Source organism: Cervus elaphus, chromosome 12 (assembly GCF_910594005.1).
Source record: "Cervus elaphus chromosome 12, mCerEla1.1, whole genome shotgun sequence".
Taxonomy (NCBI): domain Eukaryota; kingdom Metazoa; phylum Chordata; class Mammalia; order Artiodactyla; family Cervidae; genus Cervus; species Cervus elaphus.
The window spans coordinates 74627917-74649362 of NC_057826.1; the positions used below are offsets into that span (position 1 = coordinate 74627917).

The 21446-nt window shown below is 40.5% G+C and overlaps 1 protein-coding gene across 1 annotated transcript; it reads right to left on the reverse strand.

The window, feature by feature from the left end:
* Positions 1 to 22: 22 nt before the first annotated feature.
* On the reverse strand, positions 23 to 14494 carry METTL3 (methyltransferase 3, N6-adenosine-methyltransferase complex catalytic subunit). Its single transcript, XM_043919493.1, has 11 exons — positions 14261 to 14494; positions 4983 to 5200; positions 4485 to 4889; positions 3440 to 3615; positions 2663 to 2879; positions 2247 to 2434; positions 1831 to 1869; positions 1557 to 1665; positions 1353 to 1418; positions 1075 to 1187; positions 23 to 266 (listed from the first exon to the last, which is right to left on the reverse strand). Exons 1-11 carry the CDS (start codon positions 14358 to 14360, stop codon positions 155 to 157), a joined length of 1743 nt encoding a protein of 580 aa, XP_043775428.1. The 5' UTR covers positions 14361 to 14494; the 3' UTR covers positions 23 to 154.
* Between the last annotated feature and the right edge of the window lie 6952 nt (positions 14495 to 21446).

The following is a 21446-nucleotide window of genomic DNA, read 5'->3' on the forward strand; positions in this document are numbered from 1 at the left end:
TCTTAAGTGGCAGAGCCAGAACTTGACCTCGAAATCGCAACTACAATACAAACTTTTATTTAAATAAGGGGGGAAAAAAGCTATTGTACAAATATTACTCTTCAGGTGCAGCCTGTAGAGCCATGGCTATGGATGCTTAGGTTCAGAAGTACTTCTATAGATTCTTAGGTTTAGAGATGATACCATCTGGATATCTTTGCTTGAATCGGGCAACCACATCTGGGTCTAGTAGGTGGATCCCATCCAGTTGGTTTCCAAGGGTGATCCTGAAGCAAGGGGAAAGATGGGGCAAGCCAAAAATCCTGGAATTTAAAGGCTTAATACTGTTAAAAGATGTGTTCTTTTCATTAAGTCTGCCTATCATCTCAACAGGCATCTGAATATCTGTGCCAATTCATAAAGATAGTATATGCTACTAAGGCTGGTAAGAAATTGGGCAGATTCTGATGTTAAAAGAAGCTGGATCTGTACTAATTAAGGGTTAATGAAAATGAAAGTGAAAGTGAAGTCGCTCAGTTGTGTCCGACTCTTTGCGACCCCATGGACTGTAGCCCACCAGGTTCCTCTGTCCATGGGATTTCCCAGGCAAGAATACTGGAGTGAGTTGCCATTTCCTTCTCCAGGGGATTTTCCTGACCCAGGGATTGAACCCAGGTCTCCAGCATTGTGGGCAGACACTTTACCGTCTGAGCCACCAGGGAAACCCAAGGCTTGCATCACAAAGTTGCTGTTGCCAGTGACTATGGATGAGTGACATGCTAGCAGCGTGTCTTTTAAAGCTCTACTTACAGGATGAAAGGCTAAAATTGTTGACAGATTAAATAGGTTCTCAGTAACCACCAGGGGGCAGATTCAGTACATCCAGTAGAATAATGAAGAGCTTTAGAGGTGGAGACCTTAAGAGCAGTGTTTAAATCTTAAAAACCTGTTGGTTTTCCAGTGAATGTTGGGCGCTTAAGAATCCTCTGAAGCCCATTTACAGACTAGTGGAATGTGAGGTGATGCTCTACTAACATATATTTGACCATAAGCAGTTGTGCCCTTGGGGGCTAGCATGCTCTCTGGTCTCCTTACCAATTGGGTTGCACATTGTGTGGTCGTCCAAATAACTCAATCTTGCGAGTGCCAGGGGACAGTCTTTCAATCATGCCATAGATTTCATCTGGTTTATGACTAGTGGAACGAACCTAGGAAACAAGAGCTCTAGCTACTTTTAAGTTACCCAAGATCGCGATTCTAGCCCTTTCCACATATGTTGATGATCCCAATGAGAAAACCCGGGATGAGAGTATACCTGACTAGAAGAGCTGACTTAACATGTGGCCCTCTGGGTGCCTGGGGAGAGCACATACCTCAGCTACGATCACATCACAGTCCAGGCCCTGGTTGAAGCCTTGGGGATTTCCTTTGACACCAACCTGCTCACCAGAGAACAGAATGATGAAAAATGTATGAAAGTTTTATTAAACCCCAATATTTGAACTGTTTCTCAATAAGAAATCAAACAATTCCTAGTTTTTGCTCCATCTAATGTATTAGGCCCCACTGCTGCTCACCAAGCAGTGTTCCTTCCCATGGTTCAACCAGTGACCTGTACGGCCTGTTCGAATGATGCGCTGCAGTTGATTTGTCTTCACCCAGATAATTTCATCTACCCGTTCATAACTGTGGGATATAAGGAAAAAAATCAGAACTTTAATCAGGGTTTCACAGTTTAAGGATGATACCATCTACTCTACAGAGGCAAGGAATCACAGAATACTCTGGAAGAAGGAAACCCTATCAACTACATATTTCCCTCAGAAGAAAAGAACAGTGATGGCTACTTACCCCCAGAGGTTCAGACATTCTCTGCCCAACTCCATGGCCCTGGAAAGAAATAAGGGTTAAACAGCTACTTCCATGCCAGTATTTTTTCTCCCTTCAAGATATATGTGTTGTTTTCAATAGACATTCAGTGAACATTTACATGCAAGACACCATTGGGGCAAGAGGATGGCTCTAAGAATGAAAAGACAAAACACAGTATCTATTCTCAATGGTCTTACCTTTCACAAGAAACAAATGTAGAATTAAACAATTCATGGTATCATTTGTGTTATAAACAGGCATCAGATCTCAGTAGGTAAGAAAGGCTGACTGAGTCATAAGTTTAATAGAGCTAGGAAAACCCAAGATTTTATCCCCACCCAGTACTCACTCTGTACTATATCTGCCCATACCTACGTATCTTTGAACTGCATTACCTGCCTGTGACCCAGAGGAAGAGAAAGCCATCATCCTGCAGTACTGGTATGTTGAGCCTGCGCATCTCATCATCTGTCAGGGTCCCATAGGGCAGCTCCATGTGAATATCCCAGGGTGGGTCAGCCATCACAACTGCAAACTTGCCCAAGATACTGACGTCCAGGTAGCGGATATCACAACAGATCCACTGCATGAGGTGGTATTTGGTCATCTTCCCTTCCTTCACTCTCCGATTCATGGCCCCAGTCCCTCTTTTTCCATTGGATTTTCCTGTTCCCTCATATGCTATCTATCCCGCTCCATTCCCAATCAGCAAGGGAGATTGCTGATTATGCCTTGCTTTCCTACATGTATGGCTGCTCTACTGAGATAAAGGTCCTTAAGTTGAGGTTAAGTTTTCTGAGCAGACAGGTACCTGAGGTGGGAAGAGTCGATCTGCATTGGAGTCACCTCCAACGCTCTGTGTAAGGGCAAGCTCCTGGCTTGGTGTATGGTCTTTGCTTCCAGGAGCCTCAGAATCCACGCAAGCATCAATTTCATAGTGAACATATTTGCAGGTATCCATATGGAAACATGTGTTAAGGAAAGAGCAGTCTCCTAATGACTCATCAGTGTGTTTATTGATGATCCGTCTGGGGAAATATTAAGGGACAGTTTGAATCAAGATGGTGTTCCAGGTAGATTCCCCAGTTCAAGTTCTAAATTGTTGCAAAATCTGCAGTCTTTCAGTGTCATCAGAGCTTCCTCTAAGTTTTCAAATAAGGAAAGCAGGTGATATTAAAATCTGTAATTTACACTAAAGAAATGTTTTTTTAATTCCTCTCTGAGCAAAAACTTAACTTCCTTATGACAGGAATAAAGCTCTGACCTAAGAGGCCAGGTTCTTGTTTCTTCTAAGACTATCCTTCTAGAGAACTTTAACTTTCACTGGAGATCAAAGACAGAGATATCCTGCTATTGCAAGAAAAGAGCAATTTTTTTTTAATCTCACATCTTTTGGAGAATGCAGCCTGTATTCCCTCCCATAGAACACTACTTCTGAAAGTGTACCTTCAGAATCTTGAATTCTTAGACAATCTATATTAAAAGCACTTAATAACAGTATTAAAGACAAACCCAATGAGTGGAAGGACCGTGCTTAAAAAATGACTGCTTCTAGGAGACCCAGCCAACCCTCTTCCTCCCAAAAGACCTGAAGTGCAGCTTTCGACAGGGCCGGTCAGCATCACTGGCTTTCATACACTCCTCCTTGGTTCCATAGTCACAGAACTCTTGAACTTGAGCCCGACCTCGTGAGCGAAACTTTTCAACAATGGATTGTTCCTTGGCTGTTGTAGTATTTAATAGCTCTAGGATCTCCTGACTAACCTGGGTGATAGAAGAAACCTCTGTCTGGAAAGGGTTCGTAGATAAATTAGCCCTTAAACCACCTCTGCAAATTCTACTTGACATCAATGTCCTATGAGGGGTCAATAAACTACATTAATATGAGAAAACCCAGGAGAAGAGATTTTTCATGGATTTAGTCCTTTTTCACAAATCTGCACTTGGGATGAAATTAAAATATATGCAGACCAGTTCCTACAACTAAGCATTAAGTTAAACTCCCCTCCCCAGGAAAGCATTTCTTTCCAACCAAAACCACTTATATTTAATACGTACTGAAGCAAGACATAGTGCTGATAAGCACTTTACTGTTTGGTTCAGAGCCTAGGCAACAATTCTACATGGTGGGTGGGTGGTGGGGACAGGTGGGAGGTGGTATTCTAGTTAGTCTCACAAATGAGAAGACTAAGGATCAAGAGAAGTTAATTCAAATTTATACAGCTAGAAATAGAAAATGGCTAACTCACGTGGGTCTGAAATATTCTTCCAAACAGACCCAGTGAAAAAGATTCTCTAAATCAGAGTTCTCAGCATTTGGTGCACTGTTGATGTTTTTGGCCAGATAATTCTTTGTGGGTTATCGTACTAAGATTGTAGGATGCTTTGCAGAATCCCTTGCCTCTCTACCCACTAGGTGTCTGTAACACTCCTGTGTTATGACAACCAAAAACATCTTCAGACTTTGCAAAACATCTTCTGGGGGTTGGGAGGGAGGGTAATATCATCCTCAGTTGAGAACCACTGTTCTAAACCCTCAATTCTAAGAACTGCTCTTTGCCCTAGGGGTAAATTCTTCTCAACCAATGCTAAAATTCAAAGTAAAGTGTGAAAGCACTTCCATCTACCCCTACCTTCTTGCTCTGTTGTTCCTTAGTAGATTGTTGGTTAAGAAGGCTCTCTATCTCCAGATCAACATCCGAGGCAGCATGTTTTCTTGATTTCTTGGTTGGCTCCTTGGCTACTTCTGATGCTGAAGAGGCCAGACCAGAGGCCAAAGAGCTAGTAAAGGCAGCTGCTGTGGTGCAGTCCTGCTCTGCACGCCGCTTCTGCCCTGCAATAGTCCCTGCTACCTCCCCAGGGCCCTTCTTTTCTGCCACAGCACCCATCATGGCGGAGAGCTTGGAATGATCAGCATAGGTCACAAGAGTGGGGTGTGCATCATCTTGTAGGAGACTTCGCTTTACTTCAATCAACTCCTGAGCCGCAAACTTCTGTAGGAGGCTTTCTACCCCATCCTGAGTGGCAGGGGCATCTGGCTAAGGAAGGAAGGCAGGAGGGAAAGTGTTAAAACCCTGACCACGAACTGATGAAAAACAATGGCAGTTCCCAACCTTGTCTTATGTCATTACCGTGGAGATGGCAAGACGGATGGACACAGCATCAGTGGGCAATGTTAGTGACAGATCAGAGAGGTGGTGTAGCAACTTCTTCTCTAATTCAGGGTCTGTAGCTAGTTCAGGAACTGCTGAAGCTGTACTGGGCTTAGGGCCACCAGAAGTGGGTGCAGCAGGGACTGGGCTGTCGCTACGGAAGGTTGGAGACAGTGCTGCCTCGGGATTCCGAAGATCTAGGAGTGAAGAGACATGAAGATAACAGTGACCACTGTCAATCTACATATTCCTCAGGGATTAAAACTTCCAGCATTTACAACACAGCCCTTTCATTTCATGCAGAAAATTCTCTGACCAGATTTAGCACTAGATGCCCTTTATTAAATCACACCCAAGCATTCACTGCTTTGCCAAGATAAATTTTATGGGATCTGCTTACCCTTTCTATGTTGGGTGAGAGGTATTTCCTAATTTCATTCCTTGCTCTGCTTCAAAGGACATAAATTAGCAGCTTGGTAGATTTAAATGTCCATACCACCTCCCTTCAGTCATGCTAAATGACAACTGATATAATCAACCTGAATTTATAAGCCAGGAATATTTTCAACAACCTAAGCTATGATGAGATCTTTCTGAAGAACTGAGTTTGAGTTTTAATGAATTAAGACCACTGGACATCAGAGAGTATAAAAAATGACAGTGTTGGGGGTTATAACTCAAACACAAAAATGTTATAGAATTGCTGAAGCCCTGGTCACCAATGATAGTTACTGACTATATTCTTATAACCAACTCTAGTACTTCACAAGCTGGGTAGCCATCATAAACTTAATAAGATTTAAGAAACTCAAATTAGGACAAAATATTACCTTTGGGAAAGCCTAATATCTCATTATTTATTTAAAATACAAGTGAAATATTAAACATTCAGGATCTATACTGGAATTCTGTTAAATACTATCTAAGTGGCCACTAGTTTACATTTAGAGATATTTTGGTTACTTAGAATTTCCACTCTAATGGAACTGACTTCAAAAAATTTAGCTCAGAATTCCAAGGAAAATGGAGTCGAACTATACCAAACACCTTATCGGAACAGTTACATTTTAGGAAAATAAGTTATACCCCTATGTGGAAAACAGACTGCAGAATTTCATACTAGCTGAAAACGTTAAATAACTGACAGAATTTTTTTCACCTTGCTCATGATGATTCTTTTATGTTGTGCTGAATCTCAGACTAGAACAAGTTCCTTGTTTTGTTTTGGCAAGGAGGTGGTGTACACATAGAAATCATGGAAGCACTTTGAACCTGGATGGGAAGTCTGACAGCAAGCGATCTAAGCTAAAGATAACGTGACAAATTTAAGTGACCATTACTATTCAGCTTATTTGGAAGACTACAGGCACAATTCTTACACCGAATAGGACTGAGCTGGTAACTACTAAAGTCCCTTGCAACTGAGAGAGTCTAATAAATCTGAGCTAAAAATACCCCAATTATAATTTACACTAGTTTCAAACTCTGAGCTTTTTAAAAAATCAGTCGAATTTAAAATTTCTTCAGAAGAAACCAAAAATTTCTTTCATTAAGTAACCTAACCTAGCATAATTAATGATGAACCTTATTATTCTATCAGAAAAAATACAAAGTTTTAAAATTAGGATTTCAGGCATTACATGCACAGTTTTATACATTATGTAATGACCATTTTAACTCATGATGTATGGTAAAGGGAGCAAATTATATAAGGTATTAAAGAGTTTGAGGGACTTCCATGATGCTCCAGCGGCTAAGACTCCGTGCTAAAAATGCAGGGGGCCTGGGTTCAATCCTGGTCAGGGAACTATATCCCACATGCTGCAACTAAGAGTTTGCATGCCACAACTAAAGATCCCACATATTGCAACATGCCACATGGAAGACAGAAAATACTAAGTGCCATAACTAAGACCCAGCAGCACAGCCAAATAAATAATTTGATAATAGAGCTGTGCAGTTTTGAAACTTTTAATATTTTAGATAAACTATATAAATTACCCATATCCCCCCTTTAATTTATATTTAAACGTTATTTGCCAGGCACCTATTAATATTCTTTTACCATTAGTAAGAGTTTTATTTTGTTAATAAAGACCTAAGCACCCTATAGACAATCTCTATTATGTCTTTTTTTAACCACTTAATTATGATTAGCATGTAAAAAGTTGTACATATTTAACATATACAACTCAGTGAGTTTGGAGACAGTATACACTCATTAAATCATCACCACCATCAAGGCCAAAATCATATCTATCATTTCCCAAAAGTTTCTTTCTGCTGCCTTTATTATTATTTTTGTGTATCTGGTAAGACCACTTAACATAGGATCTACCCCCTTAGAAAATGTTAAGTATACAACACAGTACTGTTAACCATAAGCACTATACACTGTATAAGAGATCTCCAGAACTTATTTATCTTGCATAACTGAGATTCTGTACCCTTTTACTATCACCTCTCCATTTTTTCCCTTCCCTAGGCCTTGGCAATCACCACTCTACTTCTGTGACTTTGACTATTTTAGATTCCACATGTCAAGTACAATCTGAGTGAGACCATACAGCATTTGCGTCTGACTTAGTTCACTTATAATGTCCTCCAGATCCACCCGTGCTGTCACAAATGGCAGGATTTCCTCCTTCTTTTGGCTGTAAAATATCCCATTGCATGTATATTTCACGTTTTCTTTATCCACTTATCCATCAATGGATGTTTAGGTTGTTTCCATATCTTGGCTGTATGTGAACATAAGTAATGCTACAATGAGCGTGGATGTGCAGGTATCTCTTTGAAATCCTTAGTTCAAATCCTTTGAATTCCTAAAAGTGAAACTGCTGGATCATATGGTAATTCTATTTTTTTACTTACTGTTTTCCATAGTGGCTATACCAATTTACATTCCCATTATCAGTGAATCAGGATTCCCTTTCCTTGCTAACACTTGTTCTCTTTTTTTTAATAACAAGTTTGAGGTGATATCTTATTATGGTTATGATTTGCATCCCCCTGATGACTAGTGATGTTGAACAAGTTTTCAAACACCTGTTGGTCATTTGCATGTCTTCTTTGGAGAAATTGGCATATTTGTTTGTTTCTTGGCCATCTGACTTAAAGAAAATAAGTGTTGTCATTGATTAAAGTAAATAGCATTTTCCATAATTTCTCACTCAGTGTTTCATTCTTGTTAATGTAATCTAACCCAAATTCTGTTTAGGAACATACTTATTCAATGTCACATTACTTTCCTTTTTGCCACAATGGTTCTTGAGATGCTTGGCTTAAATATGCAGTAATACCACATTATTTCCATGATAAACATTTTGTCGATTGAATTTATTTTAAATGAAGTCCAGAATCTAACAGTTCAAAGAATAAAGCAATCTACTTGACATTATTACATCTCCTATTATCATTTTTAAAATAACAATGTATAAATTTGGTTAGATGTTAATGCTGGTTAGATGTTAGGTTAGAGGTTCATTTTCTACCAACTAAATAGTTTATCAAACTTTTCTTGCAAATGTTATCTGCCATTTCTAAAATATACTACATGTTTTTTCATGTAAACTTTCAACACCCTAACAGACATTATCTCAGTGAGGAAAAGTACTGACTTTGTTCCAGTGTTAATGTCATTAAGTTGAAAATGTATTTTTTATAATTAACCTACTGATACTATGAGACTGTAATATAAACATTTCTTCTTACAGTTTTTGCTTTCTCTGGTAACTAAATTTATATGTTCTTTGAGTTATGTTTAAAGACTTTTTCTTACAGCAAGAACTCTATGATAAAGAACCACTTTAACATATATTTTCAATCCCTAGAACTGGATACAAACTTTTTTTTCTTTTTGACAATTTGACCAATACTTGTTTTAATATAGTTCTGTGATTCTGGTTATGAATCTTTATGTTAGTAACACCTCCTGGGAGTATTCTTTTCATTACATTCAGGACATGGAGCTGAAGATACCTCTTTTAAGGTTACTGGGAGGAGGAGGTTCAGGTTTAATATTTTGAAGAAAACTTAACAGCTGATTAACTGTTATTTATAGTTATTTATAGCCACTCTGAATTCCCTGAAGTCAAACACAAATTTGTGCACAGATACACAAATTTGGGGGAAAGACTCCAACACTTTATCATTTTTAAAATGGGTTAAGAGCAGAAAATAATTAGGAATCCCTGAGTTCCAACTCCTTCATATTCATTCAGTTATTACTTCAGTACATTTATTGAGCACTTCCATTATGCTGGTAACTATGTTGACTCTCTGCTTCTAATCTAATGAAAAATGTAATATGCTGGGCTCAGCAAAGGAATACTTAATACTTGAGCTTTAAGAGCTCAGTTGAAGATAAAATACTAGCTTGAAGACATAAAAATATAGCCAGACTATGAACTTGCTGACCTCTAAAATATGTCAATATCTATATTCACATCTTCACACATGTAAATCCATGGCTGATTCACGTCAATGTATGGCAAAAACCACTACAATATTGTAATTAGCCTTCAACTAATAAAAATAAATGAAAAAAAATCTATATTCACATCTTCAATTCCATGGATGAAATACATTGAGTAGTTCAAATATTTACTATGTGCCAAGCTGTGCTATACAGTGGAAGTAAGAAATAGATTTAAGGGACTATATCTGATAGACAGAGAGCCTGATGAACTATGGACGGACGTTCGTGACACTGCACAGGAGACAAGGATCAAGACCATCCCCAAGAAGAAGAAATGCAAAAAGGCAAAATGGTTGTCTGAGGAGGCCTTACAAATAGCTGTGAAAATAAGAGAAGTGAAAAGCAAAGGAGAAAAGGAAAGATATTCCCATTTGAATGCAGAGTTCCAAAGAATAGCCAGGAAAGATAAGAAAGCCTTCCTCAGCAATCAATGCAAAGAAATAGAGGAAAATAACAGAATGGGAAAGACTAGAGGTCTCTTCAAGAAAATCAGAGATACCAAGGGAACATTTCATGCAAAGATGGGTTTGATCAAGGACAGAAATGGTATAGACCTAACAGAAACAGAAGATATTAAGAAGAGGTGGCAAGAATACACAGAAGAACTGTACAAAAAAGATCTTCACGACCCAGATAATCACGATGGTGTGATCACTCACCTAGAGCCAGACATCCTGGAATGTGAAGTCAAGTAGCCATTAGAAAGCATCACTACGAACAAAGCTAGTGGAGGTGATGGAGTTCCAGTTGAGCTATTTCAAATCCTGAAAGATGATGTTGTGAAAGTGCTGCACTCAATATGCCAGAAAATTTGGAAAACTCAGCAGTGGCCACAGGACTGGAAAAGGTCAGTTTTCATTCCAATCCCAAAGAAAGGCAATCCCAAAGAATGCTCTAACTACCGCACAATTGCACTCATCTCACACACTTAGTAAAGTAATACTCAAAATTCTTCAAGCCAGGCTTCAGCAATATGTGAACTGTGAACTTCCAGATGTTCAAGCTGGTTTTAGAAAAGGCAGAAGAACCAGAGATCAAAATGCCAATATCCACTGGATCATTGAAAAAGCAAGAGAGTTCCAGAAAAACATCTATTTCTGCTTTATTGACTACGCCAAAGCCTTCTTCGACTGTGTGGATCACAATAAACTGTGGAAAATTCTTCAAGAGATGGGAATACCAGACCACCTGACCTGCCTCTTGAGAAACCTGTATGCAGGTCAGGAAGCAACAGTTAGAACTGGACATGGACCAACAGACTGGTTCCAAATAGGAAAAGGAGTACATCAAGGCTGTATATTGTCACCCTGCTTATTTAACTTATATGCAGAGTACATCATGAGAAACGCTGGGCTGGAAGAAGCACAAGCTGGAATCAAGATGGCTGGGAGAAATATCAATAACCTCAGATATGCAGATGACACCACCCTTATGGCAGAGAGTGAAGAGGAACTAAAAAGCCTCTTGATGAACGTGAAAGAGGAGAGTGAAAAAGTTGGCTTAAAGCTCAACATTCAGAAAACTAAGATCATGGCATCTGGTCCCATCACCTCATAGGAAATAGATGGGGAGACAGTGGAAACAGTGTCAGACTTCATTTTTTTGGGCTCCAAAATCACTACAGATGGTGACTGCAGCCATGAAGTTAAAAGATGCTTACTCCTTGGAAGGAAAGTTATGACCAACCAAAGAGCATATTAAAAAGCAGAGACATTACTTTGCCAAAAAGCAGAGACATTACTTTGCCAACAAAGGTCCGTCCGGTCAAGGCTATGGTTTTTCCAGTGGTCATGTATGGATGTGAGAGTTGAACTGTGAAGAAAGCTGAGCGCCGAAAAATTGATGCTTTTGAACTGTGGTGTTGGAGAAGACTCTTGAGAGTCCCTTGGACTGCAAGGAGATCCAACCAGTCCATCCTAAAGGAGATCAGTCCTGGGTGTTCACTGGAAGGACTGATGCTGAAGCTGAAACTCCAGTACTTTGGCCACCTGATGCGAAGAGTTGACTCACTGGAAAAGACCCTGATGTCTGGAGGGGTTGGGGGCAGGAGGAGAAGAGGGCAACAGAGGATGAGATGGCTGGATGGCATCACCGACTCGATGGGCATGAGTTTGAGTAAACTCTGGAAGTTGGTGATGGACAGGGAGGCCTGGCGTGCTGCGATTCATGGGGTCACAAGGGGTCAGACACAACTGAGCAACTGAACTGACTGACTGAAGCTGCACCAAGTTTATTTTGTTTCAATTAATGAAATAAACATTTATTGAAAGTAATAATCCTCATTTCAAAAATCTACTTTATTCTATGGAAAACAGTGTGGCAGTTCCTAAGAAAATTGAAAATAGAATTACCATATGCTCCAGCAATTCCACTTCTGTTATATGTCCAAAAAAGTTGAAAACAGAATCTTGAAGAGATAACCTGTACACCCATGTTCACAGCAGCATTATTCACAACAGCCAAAATGTGGAAGCAACCCTCAAGTATCCACCAATGGATAAATGGATAAAGAAAATGTGGTATATACATACAATGGAATATTACGCGGCTTTAAAAAGAAAGGAAATTATGACACGTGCTACAACATGGATGAACCTTGAGGATGTGCTAAAGGACATCAGCCAAAAACTTCATGATTCGATTTTCACAAGGTATCTAGAGGAGTCAAACTCACAGAAACAGTAGAATGGTGGTTGCCAGGGACTGGGATGAAGGGAGAATAGTGAATTTCAGTTTTGCAAGACAAAAGAATTTTGGAGATTGGTTGCATAATGATGTGAATATACATCACACTATCAACTATACATTTTAAAATGGTTAGATGGTATTTTATGGTATGTGTACTTTTGCCACAGTTTTTTTTTTAAGTTATACCTTAAAAATGCCAAGCTAACAAAGGTCTCCCAGTGATCCTTTGTTCATAATATTTTGCATTTATTAATAACATGGATACATTTTAGTTTATTTTAAATATCCTTGTCTTTTAATATTGAGCTCAGCAGTAAATACTTAAGTATCAGATTTCAGTAACCCTATAAGAATATAGATGTGGTAAGAACATTTTTATTTCCTGTGAGACAAGAACTGAACGACCTGAATTTTCATGTAGCCTTTGGTTATATCTTACATGACAAACTGGTTAAGAGAGTGTTTCATGGTATTTTCCTAAGAATCCTAACGCTTATGGAAACATGTTCTTTGGAAAAACCAAAATAACTGAATGGAAGAACAGTGAGGCTGGCTGACTTAATTTGTGTGTTTCATCTCTACCTATCCCCTAAAGACCAAATAGGCCCATCAAAGCTCTGGGCTAGAAGGTAATATATGTTTAATCACAAACTCAAAAATAATTTTACAGGAGCCTTAATTATATCATGAAGTGGCTATACTAAAATCTTAACCAAAAATCAAGAATGTTTACGTTCAAGGGAAAATAGATCTTGCTTTCAAAATTATTAAACATGCTTAGCAAGGACCCTGATGAAGTATCCAGACTCTAGTGGTTGGATGTGCATACAGCACAAAGTTTGGTCAATACCAAAGTGTGGTTAACACCATGGAAAAGTGAAGCGGAATTTCTATTAATTAATCCTTGATAATATGACATGCACTTCTTCCTTTACTTACTCTGCCCTCTTACCGTCTCTTTAATTATCTAAGTCCTATATAGCCACTGAGACCAAATTCCAAGTGTCAGCTCTTCCATGATGCCTTCACTGACTAGACTGACTCTTGTTAGTTCTACCTTCACTGTACTCATTGTGGAATTAACTCATTTGGCATTTTACATATATCATCGTGTATTTCTGACTTTTCCTTTATTCCCAACTAAATTTTAAACTCCTTGAGGGCAGGGACACTGTGTAATTTTTGTCTAACTAGACTCATGTAGATACTCGATGGATGTCCACTTATGGTGTAAAAGAGTCCTGCCACGGCATCTTTTAGTTTCAAGGACCAGAATACAAGTGCATGGACCTAATATACTTCAACACAAGATGTAGAAATGGACTCGAGTATACTGATAAACAGTTCAAGCTGCCACAAGAGTGGTACACATTCATTATCCTTGCAGATCTTTAATTGATTTGCCTTAGATAATTCAGGGCTTGTGTAGGGGATGTGGTATGGGTAGATAATCTTTTGAGGTTCCTTCAAGTTTTAAGACTGTGGCAAGGGTCAATAGGAGGGGAGAAAAAGTTTTAAAACAAATGTTTTCAGATTCCTGCTCGGTGTGTCAACGGCTAAGCCAATGCCACTTCCTCTACTCATTTAGTAACATCGAGTGCCAACTCTGTGAGGGCCACGAACTGGGCACTGTGGATATAAAGTTTCAGTACTTGTTCTCACGGTGCCCAAAGTCGCAAAGACCAATACAAAGCAATTGCCATAACCAAGGGAAGAACAAAGGGCCATGGGAGTTAACCATAATAAGGGACTTGCTGCTTCAAGGGATAGGGGCTGAAAGGCCTAGCAAACCGGACGCTCTCGTAGAGTTAAGAAGAGTCAACGAGATGGGGGGACGCGGAGATGGGAAGGGAGCTTCGGACCTGGGAAAGAGAACTGGAGGAACCAGAGCCCAGAGTGAGAAGAAGCCGCTACTACCTGCAGGAAGATGAAGCATCTGTGCTGCTGAGGGGGAAGAGAACCGGAACCAATGTATGAAGCATTAAAGAAACACACGTTTGAGGAAAGGCACCAACTCGGGAGCTTTTTTCTCCAGGGTTCCCTCAGCCCTCCCTAGCTAAGCATCGGCCCCAACAACCCCGCGCCTCACCCAAGTGCCCCGAGTCCTGCTTCCGCCTCCGCTGCAGCCTCTCCCGCAGTGAGTCCAGCTGCTTTTTGTGGGCCTGGATAGAGCTCCACGTGTCCGACATTTCAGTCTCGTGGCCCGGCCACGTCTCCAACTAGACAAGGCGGACTAGCGCTTCCCAGCTCTGGCTCCAAGAAATTGCCTAACTCTCACGCGGACACCCCAAGGCTAGCCGGAAAGAGATCCCGGCAGATACTACGGAGGGAAAGTCACTTCCGGTTTCGCTCTCCCTTTGAAGCTGAAATGAGAGCCACCATAAGTGTTGGCAGAATGGCGGATATGTTTTTTATGGGAGCTCTTTCGCGCTTCCGGGTGCGCTGAGGCTCTGGTTGCCGTGTTGGTGTCTGGCAAAGCTGCCATGTTGCTTATAGCCGCGCATGCGGCCATGTTGAATATTAGGCAATAAGTCCGAGTGCGTTAAGGCGGCGCTCTAGGGCAGCGTGTGTAATCCCGATTTTTGAAATGAAGGATCACTATTCCTTTGGACAGTTTGATACTAACATACCTTTGCCACTAAAGGTGTAAGTTCATGTTTCCGTGCACTTGTTTACAAAAATATACCACTACGCATGCTTCTTTGAGGGAAGAGGACTGATGGAACAGATGCTATAAAGAGATTACAAATACATATTCTCACTCTTCTTATACCAAATCTACAAGTATCATATGTAATATGTTAAAGTAGAATCTAAAGGGAACTTTCAGGTGGTGCAGTGGTTAGGAGTTCGCACTTTCACTGCCCAGTACCCTGTTCTATCTCTGGTGGGGGAGTTTAAGATCCCACAAGTTGGGGAAGGTAGGGGCTGGGGTGGGGGGAGGCTAAATTAATAAATAAAAGTAAGATCGACTCCTCAGAGGGGGTACTAGGGAGCTCCTGAGGTTCTGGTTGTGCTGCGTTTCTTACTGTGGGCATGAACACCTTGTTTAAGAAAATCACTGGAGCCAGTTTGGTATGTGAACTTCTCTGTATAGTAAACTTAAAAACTTTTTTTTTTTTTTTTAATGGGATCCTCTGAATGGAAGTATTTGGGAACCATTGACTTATCAACTCTATGCTGCTGCTGCAGCTGCTGCTAAGTCACGTCAGTCGTGTCCGACTCTGTGTGACCCCACAGACGTCAGACCACCAGGCTCCTCCATCCTTGTGATTCTCTAGGCAAGAATACTGGAGTGGGTTGGTTGCCATTTCCTTCTCCAATGCCTGAAAGTGAAAAGTGAAAGTGAAGTCGTGTCCGACTCCTTGCGACACCATGGACTGTAGCCCACCAGGCTCCTCCGTCCATGGGAGTTCCCAGACAAGAGTACTGGAGTGGGCTGCCATTAACTCTATAGGGAATGCCAAACACTGCCAGAAAGAACAGCTTCAGAAGGCATGGCCCCTGTTTTCAGAGTCTCTGGTCTGGTAAAGGAGCCAAAACCCACCCGCTTTACTGATATTGAACCATCTTTGCAAGGTAAGGCAGCAGGAACATAGGCTTAAAAAGCAAACGTGACTGCAAAGAAGGGAGGACACTACAAGCCCAGATGATCCAAGATGGCATTGGAAAGAAGGTGACATCAAGGTTCAGGTTTGAAATGACAGCTAGGACTTTAGTAGGTGAAGTATAAGAAAGAATTCCAGACTAAGAACATGATAAAAGCAAAGGTCTAGACTTGATGTAGGAAAGCATGGTGTATGCCATGTTGATTCAGATTAATTTTGCTAGAACATAGAAATTTATATTTGGGAATTTGGGAGAATATTTGTTTCCATATTTGAAGCTAAATTGAAAAAGGTACATGTTACCTTGCAATTTATTCAGAATACAACAGGGGACATTTTAAGATTTGCATATAGGGAATATTTTAGGGGAGCTGATATTTTGGTTGAATTGAGATGGGAAAAAAAGTTTAGAGATGGGGAAATGATTAGTAGCCTATTGTAACAGTTTCACCATAGAATCTTTAAGTCAGAAGCCATCTATGGATAGTAATGGAAAGGAAGGGATGAAAATGAAGAGGGACTATTAAGAAGAAAGATGTACGTATATTGGAATGTGGCAGTTTCATTCATTTATTCAGCATTTACTGAGTGACCACTATGTGCTAGGTACTGTGCAGATTTAGCAATGATCAAAATATTCATTTCCATCTTATTTTCTGAATTTAATTTACCTTGTGTTCCTTTATATATAAGCATTGAAATGCAGGACACGGAAATGAATATGGGCTCATATGAGCATCTCTGGACATTTGATTTTTAGGGTTATACTTAATTAGAAGCAAAAATGGAATTTCCATGACAGCCACAGTTAAGAATTGGCTTTCCAATGCAGGGGACACAGGTTTGATCCCTGGTCAGTGAATTAAGATCCCACATACTGTGGGCAACCAAACCCACGTGTGGCAACTACAGAGCCTGCATGATGCAACCAAGACTCAGTGCAGCCTTGAAGAAAAAGAAGCAAAATGCTATCTTACTCAGCAGAAATACTCTTGGTGAAGTTGGCTGATCACAAGAGACTACTTCTAAGGGACTGCTCTACCTAAGGGGTTTTGCTTTCTTTAATAAACCTGGTTCTAACAACGACCCTCAAGAAAGTTGACAAAGGATGCTTTTGCATTTTTATTTAGGATATATTCTGTGTGACCCTCGGAGAAGGCAATGACAATCCACTCCAGTACTCTTGCCTGGAAAATCCTATGGATGGAGGAGCCTGGTAAGCTGCAGTCCACGAGGTCGCTAGGAGTCGGACATGACTGAGCGACTTCACTTTCACTTTTCACTTTCATGCATTGGAGAAGGAAATGGCAACCCACTCCAGTGTTCTTGCCTGGAGGATCCCAGGGACGGCGGAGCCTGGTGGGCTGCTGTCTATGGGGTCGCACAGCGTTGGAAACGACTGAAGTGATTTAGCAGCTATGTGACCCTATGTTTAGACGCATGTATTATTACTAAAGTAAGATAATCCCATTATTGCTATATTAGAGAACTGTTAGAGTTAATTGTGTACAAATCTGAATCCATCACTTACTGTAAGATCACTATTTCTTTCAAGGTCCTTAACACATAGAAATGAAATATATAGTAACTATATAGCAGTAAAATGAAATAGTCCTGGAGGAGAAAGACAGTATTGGATATAGCTTTGCAGAAGTTAAAGAGGGTTGATTCATCTCAAAGACGGATTTCCACAGGTCATCCCTTAAACTTATAAGCATTTTTTGTCTAAGAAAGGAAGAATTTGTCTAGGGGAAGAGATTCAGGCTCTGGTAGAATTCAGGATACCCATGACCTGAATTGCCTCCTCTCACCTACAGAGAAAGCCAAAGTGGCAGTACAGGTACTCCTAAAAGTCGGCCAAATTAAGGGGAGCTCCCAGAAGTCTTTGCTTTAACATTCACTTTTTAAACTATTACAATAATAAACCAGGCAAATTTTAGGAGCACAAGAGGACCACTTAGCATGACCTGCTTATAGAGGGATTTTCTTCTAGAGGCCTCAGGACCAGTTTTCAGCTCAAAAGAAAGCCACTGCTTTCTTATCTGGGCCCCCTCTTAGCCAGTCTGCATACAACTGTGAACAGTGCAGAGAGGACTGACCCAGACCTCTTCTAGTCCAACAACTGAAAGCCTAGTTGTGAGCAGATGATTGCTGCGTGTGCTACATCTCCTAACTTTCTGGTAATCTCCTAATCTGCTCTGGTAGAGTGTTCAGAGTTAGCCATAACATTAATGGCTCCCATCCCACATACCCTTATGCATTGTGACTCTGTCACTCTTCCCAATGAGGTAAAGCTTGTTTCCTCTCCTCTTGAATCTGAACTGGCCTTCTGACTAGCTTTGGCCAAGAGAAAGTGGCAGAGAAGATATTCTTTGAGTTTCAGATTCTAGGCCTTAAGAAGCCTTGCAGCTTCTGCTTTTGTCATCTTAGAGACCCAGGCCTTTATGGAAGTCCATTTATCCTAATAGTTAGACCACTTGAAGAGAGAGTGAGGGAGAGGGAAAGGGAGAAGAGAGGGAGAGAGAGAAATTCTAGAGGCTGAAAGATGTCAAAAAGAGATCCTGGAGAATGAACGACTCTAAGGAGAGAGGTTCCAGCGTTCGTCATTCAGCCGAGGGGCCAGAAGTGAGGGAGGCCATCTTGGATCCTCCAGCCCAGATTGAAGCTGCTGTGTGAGGTCAGCCCTGACCACCTGGAACACAGACAAGCCTTCCTAGCTGAAGCCTGTTCAGACCCATGGACTCACAGCTAATACATAATTATTTGTCAGACCCTAAGTTTTGGATGGTTTGTTACATAGCAATGGGTTACTGAAACATCCACAGTATTGACCAAATACTACACTTCTTAACTAGATCTTTGGTCAAATGTTTTCTTTCTTCAGTTTTGTCCTTACTCAGACTTTAAAATTATATAATCAAAAGCATAATGTCCATTGGGGTTAGTAAATCTGTTGTTAGACATTAAGAAAGGAAATGTAAAGGGAAGTCAAAGTGGGGTCTGAGAGAAAGTCATGTGAGTGAAGTCTCTTCTGGGAATCAGGAGATAGACGTTTACTAAGAAGTTCCAGGGAGAGTAAACCAGAATCCTAGTAGAAATTGTGAGAGATGAAAATGTGCCAATAGAATTGAGACCTTTTTGAGGGGTGACACAGGTTGAAATCTGGGAGAAGTTGATGCTGAGACAAAGTCAGGAGTGCAAAAGTTTTATTGGGAAGTAACACTTGTTAAAAAAAAAAAAAAGAAGTGGGGAGGAGGGATGAAGAAAGTGGGATTGGGTTGGGAGAGCTGTCCAAAGCTATCAGTGCTGCAGCTGTGATAGATGCTGCCAGGCCACTGGGGAGTTCCATGGTAAGAACTGTTCATTAGTCCCATGTTCCCTGGCAATGGCTAAACTCTATACCACCCACCACCTTGCTTAGTCTTTGACCAGGGGCTGGACAAGAGGACAACTGGAGGCTGTCCAGGCTTCTTTTTTTTTATCACTCCGTGAAGCTTGTGGGATTTTAGTTCCTTCAACCAGATATCAAACCTGACCCTTGGCAGTGAGAGCACAGAGTCCTAACCAGTGGACTGCCATGGAATTCTCTAACCAGGTTTCTCGGAGCTAGGTAGCCAGTTCTTTCTTGAAGGGACATCTTGGAAGTAGCACATACGTGTTTCTGCCAAAGGGGACTTGATGTACCTTATATAGGTTTTTACATGGTAACTCCATTTGTCCATAGGTCGTCATATGGATTTGGTTAATTATTTCAGCATGGTTATTATGAAAGCTGAATTTAAGAGAGCTGTATGTCCCCTCCCCTTTCTCTATCTTTGTATCATCAGTTAGTCATTTCCCTTTCTGGAATTCCACAGGCCACTGTGTCTTAGCACAGTATTTACTACCACCATATAAAAATATGTTTACGTTTTTCCTCTTCTTTGACTGGGCTCCCTTCAAGGCAGAAGTATGTCTTCTTTACCTTTGTACCTACCCAGCACTTGGTCTCTGAAACTTGAGGTCTCTGAAATCCTCAAAATTGAATTGAATGATTGAGCTAAGAAACTGTCTCTTGCTTCTTATAATAGTCATCTGTTTATCCATCTAGTTTGAACTGAATCCATGATGCATATTTCAGGTAAAGTGTTTTGCAAGCTGCATTTATTTACATATTCACTGCAGCAGGTTAGAGTTAATTCACTTTCCAAAGAAATGATCAAATGAGAATTGAGAGTAAGAAAGGGTAGGGTTGAGGATGGGGATTGGAGTGGGCTTTGAGGAGGCTCTAAGAGAATAAGAAGATAGAAAAGAAATAAAAGCTGTCAGAAGTCAATGAAAGAAGAAAAAGCAGGGGAGGAAAAGAATGAAAAGTAGACAGAAGGGAAAATAAAGTAGAGCTATGGAGGAGGATGGGGAGTCAGGCTCAGGGCTGACCTGCCCAAGGAAGTATCCATTAGTAGGAGCCTCACTGACAGCTGTTATCATAATGGGAACTGGCATCTAAAGAGAGGGCAAGTCTGGTTTAATTAGTTAAATGGCATTATCTATGTCCAATGGGGGTGGGGAGGTAAAGGGAATAGAAGGATTGGTGACCCACCTCCTTCCATAGGCTGAAAGGAAAAACAGATTTATAAAGCTTTGGTAGGGAATTAAAGAGACAGGAGCTGTTTCTTCCCTAGCCTATTTCACAAGATTGTCATATCCTATTCACTAGTACCTTTAAAGGGGAATGGGTACCACTCCAGGAGGCAATTGTAATCAAACCTCCGTTCAGGAACAGGTTTACTCACCTCTTCCCTTCAGTCTTCCAGCCAGCCTCACTTTAGAAGTCCAGTGATGGAACCGGAAGCAAGTACCACCCCTGAAGGTAGTAGCAGTGAAACTGAGTTTCTGCTGACCTGGGTTCTTAACCCACTTCTGCAGCTGATTGGCTACGTGTCTTCAGGCAAATCATTTTACCAGTCCTATCCCTTTAGCACATAGTTTCAGTGATACAATCTTACAAAAGCAAAAATTAAAAAAAAAAAATTTTTTTCCAGAGAATGTTTTCTTTAGGAAAGCAAGGTCTAAGAGTCAAATCTGAACCTTACCATGTTGTGGAGACAAAACAAAAAAGGAAAAAAAAAAAAATATATATATATATATATACACACACACACATCCATTCCCAATGTACTTCCTCTGCTAAAAATTCTCCTTTATATTATATTACCTTGTTGGTAGAAATTATTAGGGTTGAATTATTTTTTTAAATTGTTTATAACATTAAACCAAGGATCATAAAGATGAACTCACCTTCGTTCTGCAGATTAACTGATGTCAGCTAGCCTGGCTTAGGTTTCAGGAAAGACTGATAGACAGCATTCAAACTCCAAACAAAACAAAAAACAAAATAAAATGCAAAAGCCTGGTGGTGGAAGCATCTAGGCAAAGAGAAAACCTGGACAATGGCTGCAAACAGTGAGCAAATCCTCTACTTTTTGAGAACACAAACACCATTTCAACAAGGAAATTACATTCAGTGGAGGTTGTTTTAGGACAAGGCTGAGCAAATTAAATACTTCACCACCATATGTTCAGCTTTGGCAGGAGAGGTAGGTGGTAAGGGAATCTCAATGTTAGGGAATGCCCATATCACACCCCAGCTGGCTATTTAGTCATGAAATAAGGAGAAACACACAAATA